General features: G+C 40.4%; 1 protein-coding gene across 6 annotated transcripts in view; it reads left to right on the top strand.

Annotated features, from left to right (window-relative positions):
- The window catches only part of LOC124166530 (irregular chiasm C-roughest protein-like), a 766,129-nt gene that overhangs the window by 663,356 nt on the left and 79,134 nt on the right, over positions 1-23,639 (top strand). For all 6 annotated transcript variants that reach the window (XM_046544081.1, XM_046544080.1, XM_046544078.1 and 3 more), the window contains one exon: positions 5,376-6,087. In XM_046544081.1, coding sequence (XP_046400037.1) covers positions 5,376-6,087 — 712 coding nt within the window. The remainder of the gene's footprint in view (positions 1-5,375; positions 6,088-23,639) is intronic.

Below are 23,639 nucleotides of genomic sequence, written 5' to 3'. Positions count from 1 at the left end.
TAAACGGTGGATAGCGGTTCCTTCTGTGGGTGAGGTTTTTTGCACAGTGTCTCTCCAGAGAAATACATGCGTGAAACCGTCAGCGTAGAGGTCGTCGAAGCACCTCATGGTCACATACTAATGTGCTAAAAATATTCAACCGGCCAAGTCAAAGTCTTGATCATTTCCTTTGGATTTTCCCTTTGACCCTCGTACCTCAAATTCCATTTTCTCCCTACTTCCTTCTCCACCACTCGTATAGTCCGCGGTTTTTCCTGCCCCGTTTGACTGCGTAGGTACCAACCGGTAGGTTTAACTCTTGATTTCATGGCTAAAAGGACCCAGGCTCTTCCCCAACCACTCCAACCTTTTCCTATAGAATATATTTCCAAAAACGATTCTCTCTTTCATGAACACAAAAACACTCTCCTTCCGTAACTCCAGAACTGTCCACGTTAAATCTGAACAACTTTTGTTGTATTTTCACTTCTATGCCGCTATTTATTTGTGAATATGTGCCTGAGCAGAAGCCAATAATTATTAAGCACGAGGAAGCTGGTCATATTATTGGTTTCCTTGATCAATTCATAACTGGCACCAAAAGCACATAGACCGCTCAACGAAAATTTTTCAAAAACATCTGGTCAAACTTTTCTCTCACTTCACAATTCACTCCTTGCATGAGAAATAATTTGTCTGGTCATACCTATTTTAGCCGAATTGCTGAAAATATGTAAATAATAAAACTTTTCCGTAAGGGCTAGCAAGCACAGCCCGATTTTATTGATAATTCTTTTATAATTAAGTTGGCTACAAATTATTATTCACTGTCAACTGATAAATGCAAGAATAAGACTTGGATGTATGATTTAACAATATTTAAAAGTTAGAATCATCATCTTTCGGATGTAATGCGCAATTGCATAATCTCTTTACCTAGCCATAAAACCTGAGGACGCGACTGCGCGTCCTAATTAATTAACGTTTTTTTAATTAGAAAGAGAAAATTTAATAAAATTCCATTAAATATTAGAAAAGATCGAATAAATTTTTCAAAAAAACCTTCCGTCTTTGTAAAAAATAGAATAAAAAATACTCCGGGTCTAATAAGTTAAAATAATAGCGTTGCGATTTTATAATTAATTTCCCTATTGCCCAAACCTGCTTTGCGATACTGGGATGAAATACATTGCATTCAATCCGACGTTTGAAATCAAGCTGAAATCCTACCGGTGCTATCCAACGGTTAGTGCTCGCTCCACTGGCAGCTTCATCAAACGTTCGGGGGGTCTCCTGTTTTCCTCTCCATAATTCTACCCTTCCGTGCTCCCCACCGAATCCAACCAAAACCTCCTCTCCCCACCCATGCATTTACTCTCGTTGGCACCCAAACAGTTCTCCTTCCTATTCCACCTAACTCACTCACCCACCCTCCAACCTCCCCACTCCCCTTTCCCCGGGCCACTTCTCGCGTTACTAAGGACCTTTCTCGTAATGGAAGCTGGCGGAAAGCAAACAACCATCAAAGACCTCAACCCCCCGGCCCCTCACCCATCACATCCCAAACCTCCCTAAAGCCTCACTTTAAGTCTTGCTCTTCCTTCATTCCTCTTTCCACCACCCATTTCCTTCGCCACCTTGCCCCTCAGCACATATTCCTCCTCCTTTGCTCTTTCATTTCCTTCATTCTCTTCCACGAATGCGTCTTTCATCGGTGGTTACCTCGCCACTCTTCTTTCCACGATTTATCCGCATTTCCCTGCCTTGCCCGAGGTTCGTAATTGGCCGCCGAGTGCTTGTGGATGAGGAGTAAAGAGGCTAGAGGGCGTTTGGTTAAGAACTTAAAAAGTAAAAAAAAACCTTCTAATTTCTCGAAGGAGTGGATCAGAGGACTCGCAAATTTGAAGACACTGGTCGCCGCAAAATTCCTGTGACAATAGGAAGAAGCTGATATTGATATCTATATGACGGTGTTAACTATTAAGCCTTATGCATTATTTTCGTATCGAAAGATGGTGATCGTTTTAACATCTTTTCATTTTCCACCAAAATTTACCATATTATTGTTTATGATATGGCGTGAATATGCTACGCTTATGATTTTATTAATACGAATCTTGTTATTGCCTTTGAAAGAAGTTTTTCTGGCATTTGGCGTAAAGGTATAAGACCTCTTCCTAAGTTCATTACCACCGCCTCATATGTGAAAATATTAAGATAGTACTTTTGCAGATAAGGCTATTCATCGTTTATTGGCTAATGGAAATTTGAAGAGCCTCTCTACTACATCAAATCACGACTGTTCTTGATTGATACCATGTTTTGAAGGAAAATTTCGCTGAACTGATGTATGTACGTAATGCGGCTATAAAAATCATTGATACCGTTTGAGGTTTGAATCGCTTTGCTTCGAAGGTGGGCTTCATAACATCCCTGAGAGTATTTCTTCTATCAAAAGGTCTGCAGAAGTTTTGGGAGCAACTATTTATTCTGAGCTTTCTCTGTCAATCCCTCCTCTCCACCGTTGTTGCTGGTATTTGTTGCGAAACTTGAAAACTTAGAATGAATGTATTTAGTCTAAAATATTAGTTTCAATGATAAGAAAACTTATAGTGTGGTGCATATATGTTGGCAAAAAGCTATTCTAGACGAAAAAAATGATTGTGAATCAGTATTTTTTTCAAAATTTTGCTTCCTTTACGATTTCACGTTGCAATATTTCAAAAGAAAGTGTCCGTTGTTTTTCATCATATTGGTTCTTCAACGCCTGGTTTTTCATTTCGGTCAGGTTATTGTATTAAATATAAGTTTTATGTGATATAATTGAGTTTTATTTAAAACCACACGAAAAAAGTAATATTTGACACAATCAAATGTACACCCCTCCTTTCAGACTCTAGGGCAAACTAGTAATTGAAATGCATAATGCTTGCAATTTTTCCTACGGAAAGGTGTCGTCGCTTTTCATTATTAATAGATATTAGGATACAATCATTTCTCTTCAGCTCATTCGTACGCACGGCAATTCATTCCGAAGACGTTCTGTGGTTCACATATCGCAAAATCTGGTCATTAGATCGTGGCACAAAAACTGCTTACTCCTAATAGGTGGACTGCTAATATGTTTTTTGCGCCAGAGCTGATGTTATTCCGAATGCGTATCTATACGATCATTACCGAAGGATGAGGAAATCGAGAAATACTTATCATGAATGAGACGGTAGGACAGGATGCAGAAATATGACCTACTTCACGTATTTTATCTCAGCAGAGGTGTTCTGGGGCAGACTTATATGTTACATTCCAATAAAAAGTGGGAATGAGGGCATTAAATATGACGTGCATTTATATGAACTCAAATCCAACGAGATACGGAATTTCATGTTCTATAAACGGAATTTTTTAATTTCAGAGGGAAACGAATAGCTTATATTGCCTCCTTCTTATGGAGGCGAGTTGTAATCATGAGATCATCTGACTTAACTAGAAATGGTACTGTATAGGCCTCAAAAGAAGGAATATATTCTTATTGAACAAGAAAAATGTGCCCCTATTATCAATTGCGCGTTATTGGAAAATGTTGAGATGTAAAATATAAGATATATCGTTTCTAGTATTATATAATCCATCACAGGTGCCATTCTTGAATGAAATTTTCTGTAGTTTTTAATAAGATAATATTTTTAATCGAAGCACATGAAGCAACTTATGAATTTATGTCATTTCATTAATTTTCCTTTCTATGCATGAGTAAATTTTTAATACATTTTCTTTGCTACGAGCTGTTTTAAAAATTGTTTTAATTCCATAGACACATGATAATACTAATTAGGTTTCTTTCTTTAATATTATGAAATGTAACATAGAAATGACAGCCACCTTTTACATAAGTTGGATAGCCTAAGCATAGCCCCAATATTTTTCTTCTATGGCTAAATATATCGCAATGGACTGCGTTAGTATCAATGCATATTTATTCTCTATATGAAGCTGCTTCGAAAGAGTGAACATTTACAAATTTATGAAAAAATTGTTTCTTGAAATCTGAGGAATCATAATCGCTTCAATACAGATTATTGAAAAATTGAAGTACAATATTAGTTTTGCGATACGTTTTCCTTACGAATATCTAAATCTATCATAAATCGGAATATATATTTAGAATACTGCACAAAAACTCTTTTAGAGTCAACTTGTTCATCGCTAGAGGCATTAGAACATTCTCATCCTAAGCTCAAACTCATTTATATTTCATTGGCCTAGATTCTGACGTCGAGCGTTCATTTTCTGAGTAATCGAAGGAAACGTGGGACATAAAACCCATTGAAAGGTATTTGAAAGTGAATCAGTAATGCTCTGACTTCGGTAGATGACGTGAAAAATAAAGCAGAGGATGTGCACGAAAGCTATATTCATTCGATCGAGATGGAAGCTTGTGCATCGCTCTTTAGTGGACCTCGAACTCAATTCGTATAGATATTTCAATTCATGCTTCAACTTGTCGACTTTACTGTTAAAAAAATGGAGCATTTGTGCTTTTAAGGACAGATCATATTATAAAAAATCCTGCCAACTTATTGGAAGATATTTTATATTGACTGCTAAAAAAATAATAAATGATACTTACTGGTATATCCTTGTCATAAGATTTGCATGGTTCTCATGCATGTACATGTGCGTGTGGTTATATTTCTAGTGTTTTTCCTTTTGCCTAGGTGTAACGCTGTACAATTTTAATACCCGAAATAAACGTTTTACTGATATGAGTGGTCATGGATATCGAGAACCGGTTTTGTATCTATTGGTTTTATCACATCTAAGGTGAAGTAGGGATGCCACTATACTATATAAGTAAGGATGGCTATTGCTTTTGAGGCTATTACCATTAAAATTCCAGATTTTCATCAGATATCTGTATCAGGTTTGGAGGGAAAAATAGCTTAAATTATATACTTTACTAGTCAAAATCATCCGTCTAGAAAATGGTTAGCTATGAACATAAGTAAAGATATTTAAAGTGATTTTTTTAAAGCAGAAATATCTCACAAGGGCTCTTCAAAATTCATTCTATTTTCTCTAACATTCTCCCCTTTTATACTGATAGGCTATTCAGGAGTTCTTAACTGAGTGATTGGTGCCAGAACTGCGGTCGTTTCGAAATTTGGGTCAAATTTCAGCTGACTCGAGTTTCTGAAGGTCGGCAAATATCAACATATCTTTTTGGTGATTTATAAACCCGATTCGTATGGTGATTTGTATTCATTTGCAGAACGTTTATGTATATCTAGCTTAAAGAGAATAACTATTTTTCTACTCGAGGGAAGGTTTGGTCGTCGCAATACGTTGGTAAAACACCACATTGAACTTATTTCTTCTCTTGTGTTGTCTTTTTATAGATCACTTGGATCGACGGAACGGGGAACGTTCTGAAGGACGGTGTGGAGTACATGACCGAGCTCCTGCCGGATAAGAAGCGGGTTACGGCCAAGTCCATCCTCAGGCTCACCCCGCGCCGGGAACATCACCGGCAGGTCTTCACATGCCAGGCCCAGAACGCAGCGGACAGGACTTACCGCTCTGCCAAAGTGATGCTTCTGGTGAAGTACGCCCCCAAGGTGACAGTCGCCGTGTCCGCCATCCGAAGGCCTACTCCTGCGCAGGACGATGACGAGGAGGGCGGAGGGGCATCTGCCCTTGCCGGTGGACCCTCCGCCAGCGTGGTCCTGAGTTCCTCCACAGCCATGGCGTCCTCCTCTTCCGGAACACACTCACAGTCCGTCACCACGGTCAACTCTGGAGCTCTGATCCGGGAGTTTGACGAGGTCCGGCTGACTTGCATGGCGGACGCGAACCCGGACACTGACCTGATCTATCGTTGGTTTATCAACGATGAGCCGGTGACGGGTGGGGTACTGTCCGGGACGGGACTTCCTCCGGACGGGGCCTCGGCTGACATCATCCCGGAGGGTGGAGTTGGGGCCGTGGCTGTGGATCCGACGATGCTGGTGATAGCGAACGTTAGCCGGGGGTTCCACGATGCCATAGTCAAGTGTGAGGTTCACAACGCTGTGGGGAAGAGCGAAGAGTCGGAGACCCTGGACATCAGCTGTAAGTACAATTTTACACAAATACACTTTTTCTTTTACACACCTTTTCAGATCGTCATCAACTGATGAGTAGATGCAACGCTATAAGTTAAAATATTACCCAATGTAAAGGCCTTAGTGCTATTTTTGGTGTTAAATATATAAATAAAAATAGTAAAAAATTAATGAGGTAACCAATTTCGAAAAGACAGTATCATCTCAAAATGTTTTCAAAACCGATCACCTCAATATATTTCCTCATAATTAATGAAACACTGCGTATTGGTCATAATAGATAATTGAAAAATTCCGCAGCAGCGATCTCAATAAAAAATAATCTTGAGACCTTGTTTTGCTGTATGTACCGTATTCTGCCCGATAATGTTGACGGTGGCCATCATAACCTCATTGAGTTGTTCGGGATTTTCAGAGTTTCGTTAAAACCTGATTAGACCAAACACCTCTTCTTCAGATATACGCGTTCTCATTATTGCCGCGTGATCACACGGTAGAATTTAGTCATCGCTAATCAGCAATTTGTAAGAAAACAGAGCTCATTGAGTGGGAAATAATATTGAATTTGATCCTTTTGCGATGCTCTAAATACTTTTTAGCGTGCTTATTGTAAAAAAATTCAATTCTATGAGGTTAAATTTCTAGTGCATGAAGCATTTAGATCTGTAGCGGAAGTAGAATAATGATAGCGTACACTGTCAGAATCGTGATATACTTAGGCATTTTTCACATTTTCTTTAGGCTGTCATAAACTATTCTACGTGGTGAGGTATTGGAGTCAAAATTAGTAACTTAACTAGTCTTTGGGAATCTCCGTCGTTTTTAAATACTTATTGGTAGGTTGAAATATCTTTAAGATAACTTTTTTTTGATATTTACTTGAAAATTTGACATTCTCGACATTGTACAATTTCTCTTCCATTCCTTGCAAGAAAGACCTATATGAAAGACCTATAAGAAAGACCTATCCGTTAGCCTCCATCCTCGGACAACGTTTGCAAAAAAACAAATGAACGAAATTTCTCATTTTTTTGGGTAATTACGAGTTCCTCAAAGCGTTCTCCGAAAAATTGTTCCCGAAAAAGAGAGGGATAACGAAGTGACGTCCGCGGAAACTAATAGCGATCGCCACAAGAAAGCACTGAGTGTAGCCTCGTGAAATCTGCGGTGATGCCTTCGCCAGAATGGGTTGTAACGAAGAGTTTCTTCTTACATCTTGCTCCGGATGGAACATCTTCGTCCAGCTTCAGACTTCTCTCCTCTTCTCCTATCTCGGCATTTTTTTTGCTGTACCTCGATCTGGTCGATAGTCGAAGCAGAAGGTGTCGGTAGGCTTATGCGGAACGGCAGAGGATTTGGAAAAGAGGATGCTATCTCCGCAGCAGCCAAAGGAATCTATATTCGAGCGCTGTTTTTTTTACCGGCGCACTTTTGTATTATTTTGTATGCAGCAGTTCACTAGCTCTGGAACAGATTACTATGCCTCGACATTAAAGAGGACAAAAGGTATCCTCTCCTTCTCAATGCTCGAAATGCAGTCCCAAATTTCAATCAAAGGAGCTTGTCAGGCGTTTGGGAAATATTTCCCCTTAAATTACTCCATAAAATAGAAAGATTTCGCATTCTACATCCGTATGACTTAATTATTAATTCATAAATTTTAAAGGCACTGACTTTTTTAGGATTCACTATGCTTAGTCATGCTTTCTTGCTCGATAAAAGAGTACTTTTTGTCGATCATTGTGAGATAAGCGCCTTACTTACTCCTTCTTTCCAACAAGATATAGGAATACAACAAAACATTGATCATTTATCTATCAATTACTCTTAAGTAACCACTGAAATCTAATAGGTAGCTTTATTAAAGGTCGGTATATCGATATGGTTTTGCTTTCATTGAAATTAAAATGTTGGGTTTCATATTTTATTGATAATTACATTCCAAACCTTCTATCTCATTTTTAGTCATTGAACTCTGACCCTTCTTGGTCATTCCGCGACTTTTAACAAATATCATTATTGCTGCGTCTGGAAATGGAAAGAATGAGGAATAAATATATGAAGGACTACTAGAGCGGTGGCGATATATCCCCGTAATATGTGCTACGGAGCAGTGGCGTAGCTAGGAATATGCTTTGGGGGGAATGAGATGGCCTGGGGTGAGAAAATTTTTGAAAAATTACATGTCTGAATATATACGATATTTTTCACCATTTTGGCACTAAACATTTAAATGTAAGCAGATGCTGTTATTATATTTCAAAACTGGGCAGTGTTTTTAAATAACTTATTTATTTCTCTAACGCTTTGGGGGGATCTATCCCCTCATCCCCACCATAGTTACGCCACTGCTACGGAGGATCAAATCTATGCGGCAAATGCTTGTAGGGTGATACTTGAAGGTTTCACGTCCATGATCCCTATCCTACTGGATGATCAATCCTCGGCGCCCGCTCCGCTCAGGACCGGTAATTGATGCCGTGAGTGTTGGACTCATCACAATGGCCTTCGGTTGGAGGGGGAGGCGGAGTTTATGCCAGGGCGGCCGGCCGCAAATTCTCGTCCCATCTCAGAGACCCACGGCTGATGTTTGGCCTCCGAACAGCAGCAACCTTCCACGGGCAGGGGCAATTATCACACGCGGATCCGAGTAAAATATGACGCGCGTCGGGCGAGCGCGGTTGAATGGGCCGTTCGATTGGGCAGGTGCATCGAGGTCCTCTCGTTTCCCGCGCTCGTGGATTGGGAGCGAGATTCCCGCCATTTCCGAAGCTCTCCTCGGACCAGGGAATCAAGCGGGGGTGTGTGTGAGATGAGTAATGACCGGGCCGGGCCAGACGTTTGGGAGAGCATGTCTAATGCATTACCGCCCTCCTCCGCAACTCTAGGGCTTGTCCTCCACTCAAAACCCCCCTTCCTATATACCACCAACACCAAGGTGCCTCCTCACGGCTGTGTGGAAAATATCTCGTGTGAAGAGAGGCATCCCTGTATAACTCTCCCATTTTCCTTAACACCAACGGATCACACCGATCCATTCCTCTACAACCCCACTTCGTTCCTCATTCAAGCTCTTTCATTCCTCTCTCGCCCGCTCTTAAGGAGGTTTTATACCCCCCTGCCTTCCCACCCTTCTATCCCTCCTTCCTCCCGGTGATCCAAGCTTCAGAAACACTTTGCATCTCATATTGCCCGCGAATGGAGGGCATTTCTTCAGTGTCATTTCGCGGGCGTTCCTCTCCTTCCTCCCCTGATTACCCACCCTGCTGATACCCTAACGAAACCCTACTCCTCCCACCATGCCACGCTCCCTTCCCCTTCCATATTTCTGAGGCTTGAGGGTTGCATAATTTATCACCTCGCGGAAGGCTATAGGGTGAGGAGTTGGATGAAGGAAGGCTGTGAGGTGGAGCAGGGATGAGCGTTTTGTATATGCCGCCCCACCTTTTTGGGGGCGCGTTTAGGAAGGGTGAAGGATGGGGGAGTAGGATGTTACTTGTAAAGGGAAATGGAATGGGAAGGATGGATTTTAGGCAGGGATGAATTTGGGGTTAGAGAAATGTGGGGTTTTCATACCATGGGCAAGCCATATTACCCATCGCCCGTGGTATTTTGGATTTAGGTGTGTGTAAGTGGTTTAATTAGGGATGACCTGTAATTAGCCTTTTTGACTGTTTTGGCCCGATTATTTAATATAATTTTACTTCAATTTCTCTCTGTACCGCGAATTCTCCACTGGATCTCATGAAGCGTTTTATTTCGCATTGAAGTGACAACTTTTCTGCTTAATTTTTTAAACACGAGCCAAATTTGTGCTTAAGAATAATCTGTCAAAGTCCATACTAATTCAGTAGCAATTTTCATTTAACTCTAAAAGATATTTTGCCTGTCTCACCAGGATTACATCAAATTAATATGTAAAATATTTCTTCATTATCTTTTAGGAAAGAACTTCTGTTGAAAAATTAGGAAATTTAATTTGGTTTTTAAATGAACAGTCTTTATTCGTGATTGAGACGGAGATACCTTCTTGCAACGGAAAGTGTTGCACATATTCTAGAACTCTCTGAATTAGATGACTTTTTTTTAGACGTCATTACGTCACAAGATAATTAACTGGCAGGAAAGTTCGTCAATTTACAATGATGGTAAATGCGCTCGGAGCTACTTCCTAGCGACGCCGTTCACGGTCTGCCGTTGAAATATTCTCGGTTATTTTTGCTGAGGGATATCCCTAAGGACATTATGCCGGATGAGATTCACGAGCGAAATTTTCTCGTAGGACGACGTTTCCGTTTTTTTAATCTCATTTTTGAAGGGTTTCATGTAGTTGGCATATTTCATCAGGAAGCCTTCGTGATTTAAGTGCCAAAGTGCGTCCCATTCTGCTACGCTGGAGTTTTCCCACCTGAAAATCCGTCTCGGGCACGATGCAATTTGGCAACTCCCTAAAATAGATCGCGTTAGAGCGGTGGTGATGTAGGGCCACAAAAGGACGGTGATGCTGGGAGTTATGAGGCCGGCGTAGAATGAGAAAACCACGGAGTCGTGAATAAGGGAGCTGTGGTGGTCAGGCAGAAGCCAGGCAGCCGAGGCTAATGGGAGTTGCGATGAGATAGATGCTGCAAGGTTAAATAAGATGGAGACAGCCAGTCGCTGACAGGTTCGAAACTTTTGGAATGGGAGGAGACCCTAGGTCCTCCGAGTAATTCATAATTATTACGAAATTTAAATATTTTTATACAATATAACCAAATTTCGAATCCCAGCTGTCTTTCTGGATGTCTGCGCGTCGAAAATTCCCTTAATATATAATACTGTTTCTTTTTTGTGTTTTTTTCTAACGAAATATAATTAATTTAATAAAGCTATGTCTAGCTCTTGTACAGCTCTATGTCGGAAATGATTATATAATACGGAATAAGGAACGTTAAATTTAATTCGCAAAGAAACATTTGAATGCTTACCTAAGATATCGTCGTATTTTTAACTATAGGTTGAAAACTTTTCTCCATAAAAAAGTGCGAAGTTTGCTTTTCCAGTCATTTCGTGATTGAAATGTCATCGAATCCTGTTGATTACAACATCCGGATATCTTTAGATTTTTATAACATGTCACTGTATATAAGAACGGGATAACTAGCCAGTGTAGGACTTGAACTCATAAACCTCAAATCGGTACGCTAGAGTAGCGTATTATTGCCTACATTGCTCGAAATACTATCGTAAAATACTAGAAGTGGCTAAAAACTAAAAGGTGTTAAACTTGAAATGAAATTAACTCTTTTACTACTTAATAAACTTTAACTCCATGACGTGCTCACTGCTCCGGAAAAGGACTATGTGAGAATTAATCGTGCTAATTTCGACCGCATTCCCTTTTTGAATGGACGTCTGTTATTTCATACAGATGGATTGATATGATTCAATCATTTTTTATGGCTGATTTCGTAAAATTCCCTATTCGTCCAAGTTAGTACGCTACTATTCGCAAATATTTTTGGCTAATTGCACTTAATTTCTTACTGTGTAATTTTCTCTAGTGATGAAAAACCTATATTTGTGCATGATACAGAGGAAATCAGAACTTGTCTCTTAGCTTTTTCAGATGCTCGTAAAAATACAGACATCGCTCTCAATTTTACGTAAACAGCTTTATTTTTTCCATATTGCACGCTATCACCCTAAAAATTATTTACCCGTAAGCTCTACGCAAATACGTTCTCGGATCGAACTTAGGGATCAGTGCACAATTTTTTTCCAGCCATTTTCAACAAAGGAAAACGGGACTCCGTGACCATGAAGCGACTTGGATGAGCAACTTATGTCTTTCTATGGCCGGTCCACATGAGAAGGCTACTTTAAACAATACGGTGTGCTGGAGGGGGTCTTACTGCTTATGGTCAATGCATCCAAAACGAGGAGAGAAGCCGTGCAAAAAATGAAGGCCAAAAATTGCTAGGATATCGCGCTTCACGGGGAAAGGCTTTGAGTGTGGAGGGTGGGGAACAATGGCCTATATGATGACTACGGTGTCTCATTTGTATATTTTATCGAACGCAATAGCTGGTATAAATTGCCATGCCGTTGCGAAAATTCGGGCGTGATTTTATTCCAAAATTGAGTAATATCTTCTGCAAAATTATTTGCTGCTAATTTTGGATATTTCAAAAATAAACAAAAATATTGTGATATATTATTTTTTATTATTGTTAGCCATATGTTTGAGGTCCTGTGTCAGCTATTAGCGAGTTCTTTTACCGAAATTTGATTACTTACTTGCGCACTGTGGTGACCACAAAAACGCAAGTTGGTTTTCACCCAGGCAAACAATAAGCTAGCATTTTTTATCTCCAGCCTCTTTCCCTGCTTTCTCATTTATTCATTTTTTTCCCGTTTTTTATAATTACAAATTGACTATATTAGAGGAAATTGTTCTGACAGGAGAATTTAATCAATTAGAAAGAAACAAATCTGTAATATCGATACGAATTTTTCGATTCTCGAAAAGTATTTCGATTTGCTTTGGAAAAAGTTAAAATGACCGTGAGGTTACTCCTTTTGCTGAAGTTTGAGGGAGGAAGGAGATGCTTTGGAGATGGGGGGAAGAAAGTATCACGGTTCGCGGAATTAATGAGAGACGGTTGAGTGGCCCGTGTGGAGAGGGCACCCGGTAAGAGAAGGGCGATGTCGTGTAGGAAATGAAGAGGTGTTTGAGAAGTGGCTGCAGTTGAGACAAGGAGATAATGTGGAGATGGTAGCGAGAGGGAGACGAGAGCCTGAGGAACTGAGGCAAAGACGGAGAAAGATGGATAGACACCGTAATCCCCCGGATGCTGTAGCTTGGGAGAAAGTGTTCACCCGGAATGGGAGGTCGTTGGTTCATATCACCGCTCGTCTTATACCCTCCATGATGATCTTGAATGTGAGCATCCCAACACGTTTGGAGAGGGGATAAATTTGCGATTTTACCACTCGTTATGTGCTTTTATGGATACAGTTAAGTCCTTCAGAGTGAGAGCCCTTTCGGCCCTATAACGTTCTAAGCGATCAGTAATAGTACTCTTAAGATATTAAAGCTTAAGTTATAATAATAATTCTGGACAAAATGTTGGATAATTGGGAAAGGTAACATGAATGTTGATGCTTAAGTAAGGTTACATATATGCTTAGAAATAACTAATTCCTTTGTTTTATTGCGTCAATATTTTAGTAGTTATTCATATATGATCTTATCCTTTAATTATTTCTGGGATAAAAATAGTTTTACGCAAAATAATTATGTTTTTTTGTTATCAAGTTATACCATTAATAATTGGTTTATCATTAGCCTAATATGGGAATAATAAAGGTTTAGTTCAAGGGTGGACGTGTTCATTTCGAACTAAGTGCTTTTGTTACTGAGCTGTGCCTGAATCAGTAGGGATTGAGCTAGGCTTTGATGCTTTCCATTCACGGACCCATGTTGCTCTCAAGAGCCATTATCAACTCTTCGAATAATCGTTTTAAAGTATCTACACGTATCTCTTGCAGACCCATCGATTAGGTGCCTTATGCGGTTTTACTGAAATATGTATCCGCGTAAATTTACTTTCTGAGTCGTTGAGAGCCTGAGACCGCTAGTGTTTCGCATACATTTTCATGTGCCAGCTCGTTTTCGTCCCTCGGGGGATACGAGAGTGGGGGTGCGTGGGTGTATCAATTCCCCATACCCTGTGACGAAGTTCGAGCAGAGGTTCATGTTAGTGGGAAATAGAGATGTTGAAGCACAACGGTTAGGCCGGGAATAATAACGTATCTGCTCGTTAAGTGGCTTTGGTGCACAAAAATTTGAATTATATTTGAACTGTTCCATCATAAGTCTTTGAGTTTAAAAGAGTTTTAAGGTATTGCAAGATTTTAATAGTAGAGAACGGAAAAATTATTTGAGCAAGGGGTAGATCAAGATTAAAAATGCCCAGGTTGAAATTTAAACAATGTCGAGTTATCTTTTGGTTTTCTTGCTGATAACTTTTGATAAATATCCCTGCTGCATACTGACCACGTCACATTGAGAATATACCTTGTCCATTATTTTATTTTAGTTTATTTATCGTAAGTTTTCTTAGCGGAGGAGGATAATTTTGCGATTTTTTCACTTCTTATAAGATTTTATAGATTCTGTGAAGTCCGTCTTTGAAGTGTAGGTCGTATAAAACTTAGGTGATCAGTCTGCTAGATAATTCATGTGTTTTACAATCAATAATGCTCAAGAAATGACAATAGCAGACATTTTTCATTTATAAAACGGTATAAAATGAAACTCGCTGTTCAAAATGTAGGTTATTTATGTAATTTTAGATTTCTTAAAAGTTTATGGGGTTGTTTATCCCTTTGGTGATAGGGATTGGTGGGGATGTTAAAGATAAAAGAGTGAATAATTGTGAAGAACTGATTTTAAGCTTTTTATTAATAACGTCCGGAGTATGTGTGATGAAGGCTTTATTTGGAGGCGATATATGTTTAGTGAAAAGGCACGAGTGTTCAGTTTGGCACGTGCTGAAGAGGATACAAACTCGTGGGTGATGGTGTAGTATGAATGCTGACTGCGTTGCACTTTGATGATCAGGTAGGAGAGTAAGGGCCGACGAATGTGCAAATGGAGTCATCGGAGAAGGCCTTGATCATCGCTTTCCATGTTTGGACTCCTTGAAAGAATACTCTTCTTCCCTTTATGGTAATGTGTTGCGCGGGGTTTTGGAGAGTGACCTGAGCACGGATACGTTTGCGTGAGGGAATACGATAAAGTTACGGCAGGGAGTAGCGTGGTTTGATGGCTGGAAGAGTGGCAGGATCAAGTGTATGAGCACGAGGATGAGTTGCGGCGTGGGGGGAGTGGGGGGGAAAAAGAGACGCCCTTCGATTGGCTCCCTCGACGGAGCGTCATAAAACGTCAGCTCCAGGAACCCCTCTTCTTCCTCCCCTATACCTCTGGCGCGAGTCTATCTCCTCACCCTCCCTCCCAGGGTTGATATTCGCGGGAGTGGTGTTTTAATGTGTTTCACGCTCAATAAAATGGAGACCCAGGCGCAAAATTGATCCCCATCTATCCCACTCTATCCATCCCGTTATGCTAGTGGTGCCCCCTGTGCTTGTGTGTGTGGAGAGAGTTACAACTAGCGGGGTCACTCGACCTCGAGGTAGGGTCGGTGGAACCGTCGAGTTAGTTGTGTAGGGTGTCCAGCGAGCGAGAAAACCGGGAATTGTGGGTGAATATTTAGTACCTGGAATTATACATGAATTATTCATGAATTTTTGCTCTAACCGGGAATTCAGAAATCTCTTATTTCAAATTCACTTCACACAAAACTTCGCCAGTTCAACACACATTTTCTGGCCTTAAATGTGTTTTTTGCAATTTTAACTGCAGTAGCTAAGTAGATTTTTACAAGCCGCATTGAAACGTGGAATTTCAGACAAGAAAATATGATCAAAATTTCCAGCACTCTTGAATCGAGTAAGATTTTAAAAAACATGAAGATTAGAATGCCAAGTGACGTCTACATCTACTCATGAGGCTGAAGGAGCATCTAGGCGTGAATTGAATAAATTTTAAATACGATGGGTGCTGACTAACCTATTCATTTCCTTGTAAATACATGAATGTAATATTATTTCAAAATATTGAAGTAATTTAGGGTGTTTTATACTATCTTTCGCAATGAGTACGTAATATCAACCAGTAAAATTTCTCTGGAAAACCGAGAATTATGCATTAATTTTTCTGCTTTGATTAGCTGGACACCATGTTGTGATGGATTTTGCAACGGAGGATTTTCCGTTCTACCTACAGCGTAGTCCCGCGCTCCTCTCATGAAAGGCATCGGACTTTTAATTTCATGGTGATTTATGCAGTTTTAGCGGTACTCGTGTGAGTACCTTCCGCGGTGGGTGGGGGGGATTCGAACGCCCCGTGACCCGACTGGGCTGTCCGTTGGGGCGTGGACAGCTGTGGGAAGTGGATCAGCATACCCATGCCGAGTGGGATCACGGCCTGAACGATTTTAATGCGCACCTATTCTTTGCATTGACGGCGCCGACACGCAACGGTGGATGTTCTTCCAATCGGAGAAAAATATGTGCGGATGCAGTGCCGTAAAAGCACGAGTTTAGTCTCGTTTTGAAGATAGGCTTCGGCGCATGTCTGTTAAGGTTCGTCGTTTTCCCAGAGGTCCGTGTTTTGTAGCGTGTTTAATAAGCATGCATTACGTATGAATGGCTGTACCTATATCTGTGTCCATTATTCTCTTTAAGGTCTCAATAACTCAGTGCGTGTAAATATGATCCCAGCGTAATCCATACATTTATGTGGAGATTTGAATCTGCTGTATCTTTTCCTGTATCAAGGGTCTAAATGTGGAACATCGTCCGCTTCGCATATGATTCTATTGTTATCTCTAAAATACGTTATGCAGAACTGCAAGACTTTTTTGTATATTTTTTCAGAAGGAATGAGCTTTTCTATTAACATGTGTATTTCCCTAAATACTTTTTCATTCGTTTAAATATTCCCACGCCAATGCATGGAGGAAATTTTGGGGCTATATGCGTGAAAATATTTTCACATGTACGCCAAGGAAAACTTCTATTTTCGGAAGGACTAAATATCTAAGTCAGCAGATTTGACGATTAACTTGCAGTATTTTAGCGCAAGCGGTTTTTATCTGGATGTGGAAAAATATAACAGGTCTGCCACTCCATATTTGGTAGCTGTTTTGTGATCACAGTAAAAAATGAATTACATTTCCTTCCAGAAAAAGTGAACGCTGTACTTTTCGCTGCCCTGTGACAAGCATCATTTTTATGAAATTATTTCATATAACAAGCGTTGCACACTGACTTACCTGTGCGAGAGATGGGACAATAAGAACCGAACTCCCAAAACGAACAGTTCACTGAATTACCCGGATCGTAAATGAACTATTCTTTTAAACTTCCTGTTCAATGCTCAAGTTTACAAAGCGCATATCTGACGCATTCGGACCAATGAAAATTGTGCCTTGACTGTTAGTTAAGAACTGATGTCAGAAGCCTTCTTTTTACTGAAAAGGATGAAAATGAACTGTTAAAGCCTACTCTGACCTGCGCGCCTGAAGAGTAATACAAAGGTAGTGTTTCTGGCATTAGCTTGTAAAGTCACGAATGAAGTGAATGAGACAGACTTGGGATGTGATTGAGATATTTTTATGTGAGTTTTAACAGAAAAATGCGGAATAAGTAGGTAGGGGAAGGTAATGGGAGTGACGAAGTTTCGAGCTACGTTTTTCTATGAACAGTTTCGGAGACGGGACGAAAAAGTGCGGAAGACAGATGAAGAGGCGTTAGTCGAGACGGATGAATTGGGGAATTTTGAGGCGGAAATTCCAATGTTATAAAAAATGTGATTCCATGGGACGGTTAGGAGTAATGTGCCTCATTGGTGGTACCACTTGTGATTGAAGTTGAATTTTCTGCAATCATAAAAGATGGTGGACAAGCGAGGTACTTTTTACATGAAACGCAGGACGTACTGCACGGATGCAATTGAAAACGCGAATGGTTTCAGTCGTGTTCCTTCATGGCGATTATTTTTCAGCTTAGATTTTCAAATTAGTTCATGGAACTTGTCATAGGACTGTGAGGTGCCAGAAAGAGTGGAGTAAATTGACTTTTTTCATTGCTGTGACATTTTGGTGACCATTAGAAAATATTTTTCTCAGCATTCGATTTGTTCGCTGAACACTCAAGCTTGCTTTGAGTATTTTAAGACATGTGTTAGAGTGAGTGGAAGGAAAAGATACTATAAAAAAATGGTTGAAAGTCGTGGTTCAGTGTATGATATTTGTGTGACAAATGTAACAAATGCCACATGCTAGCATTTAAGGGAAATTTCTATATCTATAGCGCTATAAGATGAAGAAATATAATTTATAACTATACGTAATGAGAGGATTTCATTCACCTCCACTATGACTCGTCAACCTTCCTCGTCTTCTCCTAAAAAATCTATGGATGTTAGTGACTTGTATTTATTAAAGGATTGATGTATTTAAGAGATCAAAACTCTATTTGGACGAATACTCGGCTATAAACTCCAATGAATCAAGCTATGTACATCCGATGTTTCTGTTCATTTCTGCCTGTTTTTTTCCCTCATGCCTTGCACACAGAAAACAAGGTAATTCGTTTAAGACTGCATCACTTTCACTCAATGGGTCATATTTTTCTTTATTTCGTAACGTAATATTTACAGAGGACAGAGAATAACGAGAGAACAATTTACTAATATTATGGAAAACGTAACCAACAACGAACAAAATAATATTCAAAAGTATTTACAAATAAATAAAAAAGAATGGTAGGCTTCATCGGGTGGTGGTTAAATAAAAAATAAGCAAATTATTGTATAATTTTTTAACGAGAAAGATGTCAAGAAATGGAAAAGATATGAGGGAGTGAAAACCCAAGGGATACAAGTGATTTTCTTTTCTAATAAGGTGAAGAAAACAAACGAGATCAACGAGATATTTAGTAGTGCCTCAAATTTTCCACTCAAAGCACAGAAGAGAGAGACACTCGTACCTCTTGGCCACCAAGATTTTCTGTATTTCTTCTATCAATTTCTGTACCGAAATCTCTTTGAAAAAGAAATAACTTGTACTCCTTGTCTTCTCACCCCCTCATATACCTGGTCGGTCGAGAATGATTCGGTCTCCTGGTCTCACACTCCTTTCCTGGTATCACTCAACTAAAACCCTTCACAACGCGCATTTATATACGGAATTAATCAACTGGATTATGTCAGACCGGAGACGGGCAGTCTAAGAGCAAGGGGGGGGGGAGAGGAGACAATTTTGTTTTGAGAGGGAGAGGTAAGGGGTTGAGTGGATTTAGGCTCTAGACCGTATGGGGAGAACGAAAGATCGTGTGGCACGCGGGGAACAAGTACTCAGACGCGTGTGCATGATCACGCACGCTTTCGGGGTCTATACGCCTCCATTCAAGAGGACCTGGCGACAAGGGTAGAGCGGAGTTTTAGGGGAATAAATTTATTTCGAAAGACAAGTAGGGGAAGGGAAGTGGTTGGGAGGGGATGGCAAGATTGCAGCACGTGTGGTTGGTGTGGGAGAGTCACGCGTGCGAATTTGAGAAAGGCGTGACGTGAATTCTTGATTAACAACACGCTGGGAGCGGTGCCAAGCTTCACGAGCATGCTTCCATTTTTTTTTCACCATCCTTCCTCCGAAGCATTTCCGAAAGAGTGGTGCTGAAAAATCTATTATGTGTCCCCTCGACAAGAGCGGTCGTGACGGGTATGTGTTGGTAAGAACCCTAGAGCCAGATGCGGCACGGCGTCGCCGATGTCATTATGCCCGTACAGGTCGTTAAAAATCGTTGCAATGCTTCGCACGTGGAATGGGTACGGTAGGTCAGTTGACTCATCGTGAGGGATGAAATATATGCCCTGTGTATTGTGATCATTATTCAAGGATTAGTAAAGAATTCAGAAATTGCTTCGTTGCTCTTAAATTTATATTCTGTCACATAAATCCTCCAGCAATTGGCTGTACTAATTGATTTATCATCTTCGTATGCCTCGGAACTTGTCTATGCATAATTTATAACGAATTTTCATATTTCAGAAGAGTTTTCCGTCTCTTTGAAAAGTTATCGCGTTCATTGCCAACGAAAATAAATTCAAAGTTATTGCTAAGACTTTCTTACGTAAATTTTTAGAGTAAAAATATCTCGCAAAATATTGCAAAAATACACTTTTCACTATTTTTCCAGCTTATGTAAATGTAAGGGATGTTTAATTGATATGGATACTTAACGCCCGGTCAGATGTAGTCAATAAGCTGAAGATCTATCCCCTTTTCTGGTGTTTACGTTGACCTACACTATGACTCTAGATCAAAGTTTTTCCTTTGTTAGGATAGCTATTTCAATGGCTGATGCTAAAATAAGGCAATTCAATTTAAAAGCACAGAACTTAGTTTAAGGCAGCTTAATGATCCCAAGAGAGAGTATTTTTAAACCATATTAGCAAGTTAAGCCTGGTAAAACTAAATATTCGTTTACAAATTACGAGACATCTGCGACATTTTCGTGCACATAAGATGATATGTAAGAGCTACTGAGTAAGTTGCGTGATTTTGGCGAGAGCTTGAAATCCAATTAGGTTCTAGAGTACATCTCGACTGAATTGTGCCGTGAAGTCAAGTTTTGTGCATCTATTGAACTTCCGAAGTGAGAGAAGGTCCGTCTGGTCATTTTAATGCTTCCCTTTTAGCATAAATATGTAACGACGCTCATCCTCCTCCCCAAAACGAACATTACAGTACTAAAATCAAAATTCCCAGCTTCCACCGAGAAGATAAGCGTTGCTAGGGAGATGACACCCTTGATAAAATTCCGCGAAACGTCGAAATGACAACCATTTTCGTGGCACACGCAAATTTATACATATACCTAGCAAAAAACCTTACCTTTCTCTCTCCGGTCTCCAAGAGATACATATATTCCCCCCCGGTCCCCCTCCGACAAAAATGTCCCTCTTGATACGACGTATTTCTGACGCTTTCTGGGAGGAGGAGCTCTTTAAAATGAGATGCGTCGGCCTCATTTGACAAGCTGCCATTTTCCCGCACGTGACGAATCACCGCGCCTGTTTCGGAAGGGTTTTTCTGGCGCGCAAAGAAGGCGGAAAGGTGGGAGAGTAGGGAGGTGGTAGTAGCAATGAGAGAAGGCTTGATGGCAGAGGGTTCTTGATAGGCAGCGTTAGCTTGGGTGAGTGAAGGGGATGTCTCGCTAGGAAGTAGGCGGGGCGAGGAATATCGTCATGGGAGAATGGAGAAGGGAAAAAAACGAGTATGGCAGGGAAGGAAAAGGAAACATTGTAGTAAAGTTGCCAACCTTCCAGAGGGTATCGTATTTTCTTGGTGAATCAATGGGGTAAGTCTTACGTGCTGTCATTTTAACTAATCTTCGAGGTTATACCGTACAGTGAGGGGTTTAGGAGTTATTTATTTCCCTGCCACGGAAGACAGCTCTATGCGGCCCTTTACATATAGGATACTAACATATTAACAAATTAACATACACAAACAAGCATGCCCTGGATAGGGGTAACTTTCCCCGGCGGGACTCGAACCCAGGACCTCCTGTGTAGCAGGCGAGGACTATACCCCGCCGCCATCGAGGCCGTCGAGGGTCACCATATCCTCCCCCCAAATGTTTGATACACCTACCCCATCTAGCTGAAAGCGTCCCAGGAAGCGCCTCTTCAATAGAATCCCACCCCTTAATATTTTTTCTAGCGATGACCTTGTTACGACACTTAATTTAGGTACTCCATATGCCTTCGAGCGAATTTATAATAATTTAGGCTATATCCAATGCTAACTAGAGTAAAGAGTTCGAGAGAATGTTTCCTTGGAGCGATGTTACAAAAACGTGCTGTGAGGCAAATTCTTCGGCTTGGGTTGAATACTCCCATATAAATCCATGATACTTGCGGATTTGAAGGAATAAATAGAAATCCAATAACCCTTTATAACCCAGAGCGGAGAATTCAAATTTCAAGATTTTTCATTATGAAAACTTGAAAATTTTTCAATCAATCATAATTATCGTGGCAGCTAAATATTTCTTCATTACAATTAAAGCACAAAATAATGCGTAGTTTAAATATTTCCTCAACAGAGCATATAATATATACCTTTTTGATGTTGCTTAGAAGCAACATTGGGCTATAATGGGTTAAAGAGGGTAGAGAGTGTTTTGAAGGCGTAGTGATATGAAAAAGCATGATTTAGTACTTGAATAACCGTCATCACTTACTCCACGTTCGAGTATTAACCTGTAAAATATAAAATTCCCTGGTTTCTCTTTCTTTTTGAACTAATGTTGGTGACTCAACATCGAAGAGGTAGACCAAACAAACCCTTAGCCTTAGGAGTAACCCCAATTCCACTCCCACTATAGCCCAGACTCCCCCACCGATAGACACAGGCTATCCTTTAAACCTCACTACACCCTGTCTCATCCAAATCCCATCCCTGACTCCTCCCGTCATGCCTTGCGTCAACCTACAACCGCGCCTTTTCCTCAGAACGCACTCATTAAGGGGTCGCTGTGTGCCTTATGCAGGGAGGGAAGGGTACCAGCTCTCGCAGGGGGACACTGGGGGAGGGGGCTAGGATTCTTTTGAAGGGGGCAAAATGGAAAGGGCTGGAGATGGGGTCACATCCAAAGGGTCTAGTTGGAGGGGGAAAAGGGAATGTCTAGTGTGGGATGGATGTAGAAAGAAGATGAGGCGACCCGCGGTCAAAGAAAAGGAAGGCTTTTGAGGGGTGTGAGTGGAACATTCTTCGGTGTGGAGGGGAATGCTCCGGTATACAAAACACGAAGCTTGGCGGAATTATGGAAATTAATAGAAGGGGAATAGAGAGAGAAGGATTTGTAAGGCGTGGAGAGGAGAAAAGGGTGAGTAAAGATGTGCTACGGAGTGGCCGGGAGAGAAAGGCGAATGGGTAAAGCGATGCAATTAGTTGAGTGGGGAATGAAATCCGTATTTAGGAGGGATGACAAAGGCTCGGAGGTAAGGATGGTAATGGCAGGAGAAAGAGGAGAGAGCTCTGGATAGGTTATTAGTGGCTGCAAGGGGAGCAAGAGCGCCGGTGAAATATAATAAAACTCAGTTTTATCCATCCTTTTGGTCATGTTCATAAAAGTGGTGTTAGATATGTTTTTATTAGTTAAATAAGAAATGCAATGCAACCAATATTAAGAATTTCCACCATATCGTGACGTAGATCATGCAACATATATTTTTCATTTGCGTTTGAGTTAAGGGTAAAAGAAAAGGTGTAAGCAGGACGTTGCATGAAAATCTTGAGATGAATCTCTTGAGATGTGTACCTATGGATGTAAGTCCAAAACAGCTTATGCTCCCGTAACATTTTAAATGACTCTCAGATGTATATTGCCACTACTCTGCTGTTACCCCACGATTATCTGCTTTTCAATGGAAGGCCCAGCAGATTTTTGAAACTGATCGAGCTGCGTTACATATCGTTTGTATGGCCACTATTGGCGATTCCATTTCAATGGAATATTTCGAATACAAATAATTACCGTTATGTTACATTTTTGCTAAGCATCCATTCACAAAGATGGCATGTGCCATTTTCATTACTTCATACATTTATCCCGTCACATATCGCCTCTTTAAGGAGGTAGAGTATTTCCCTTGACTGAACATTACTTTGTGGATGACAAATAATTTGCACTGATATACGTTGATTTAATGGGGTCAAGTATGTTTGCAAACATTCGTCGATAAATAGGAATCTTACGCCGAATAATATTCTATTCGGGCTAGAATTTAGTACTTTTTGTTAATTGGAAAATACTATGCAAAGTCTACTTATTCAAGTTGAAGTAAGCTCACCTTTTCTTCAGTGTAACACTTCACAAAATGAAATAAACGGCATCTATACGCTTAAAAACTCTTGTACCCTCTATAATACGTGGGCA

The sequence above is a fragment of the Ischnura elegans genome, chromosome 10 (assembly GCF_921293095.1).
Source record: "Ischnura elegans chromosome 10, ioIscEleg1.1, whole genome shotgun sequence".
In the NCBI taxonomy this organism is placed as follows: Eukaryota; Metazoa; Arthropoda; class Insecta; order Odonata; family Coenagrionidae; genus Ischnura; species Ischnura elegans.
The sequence above is the reverse complement of the archived record's forward strand: the minus strand, read 5'-3'. Positions and strand labels throughout refer to the sequence as shown.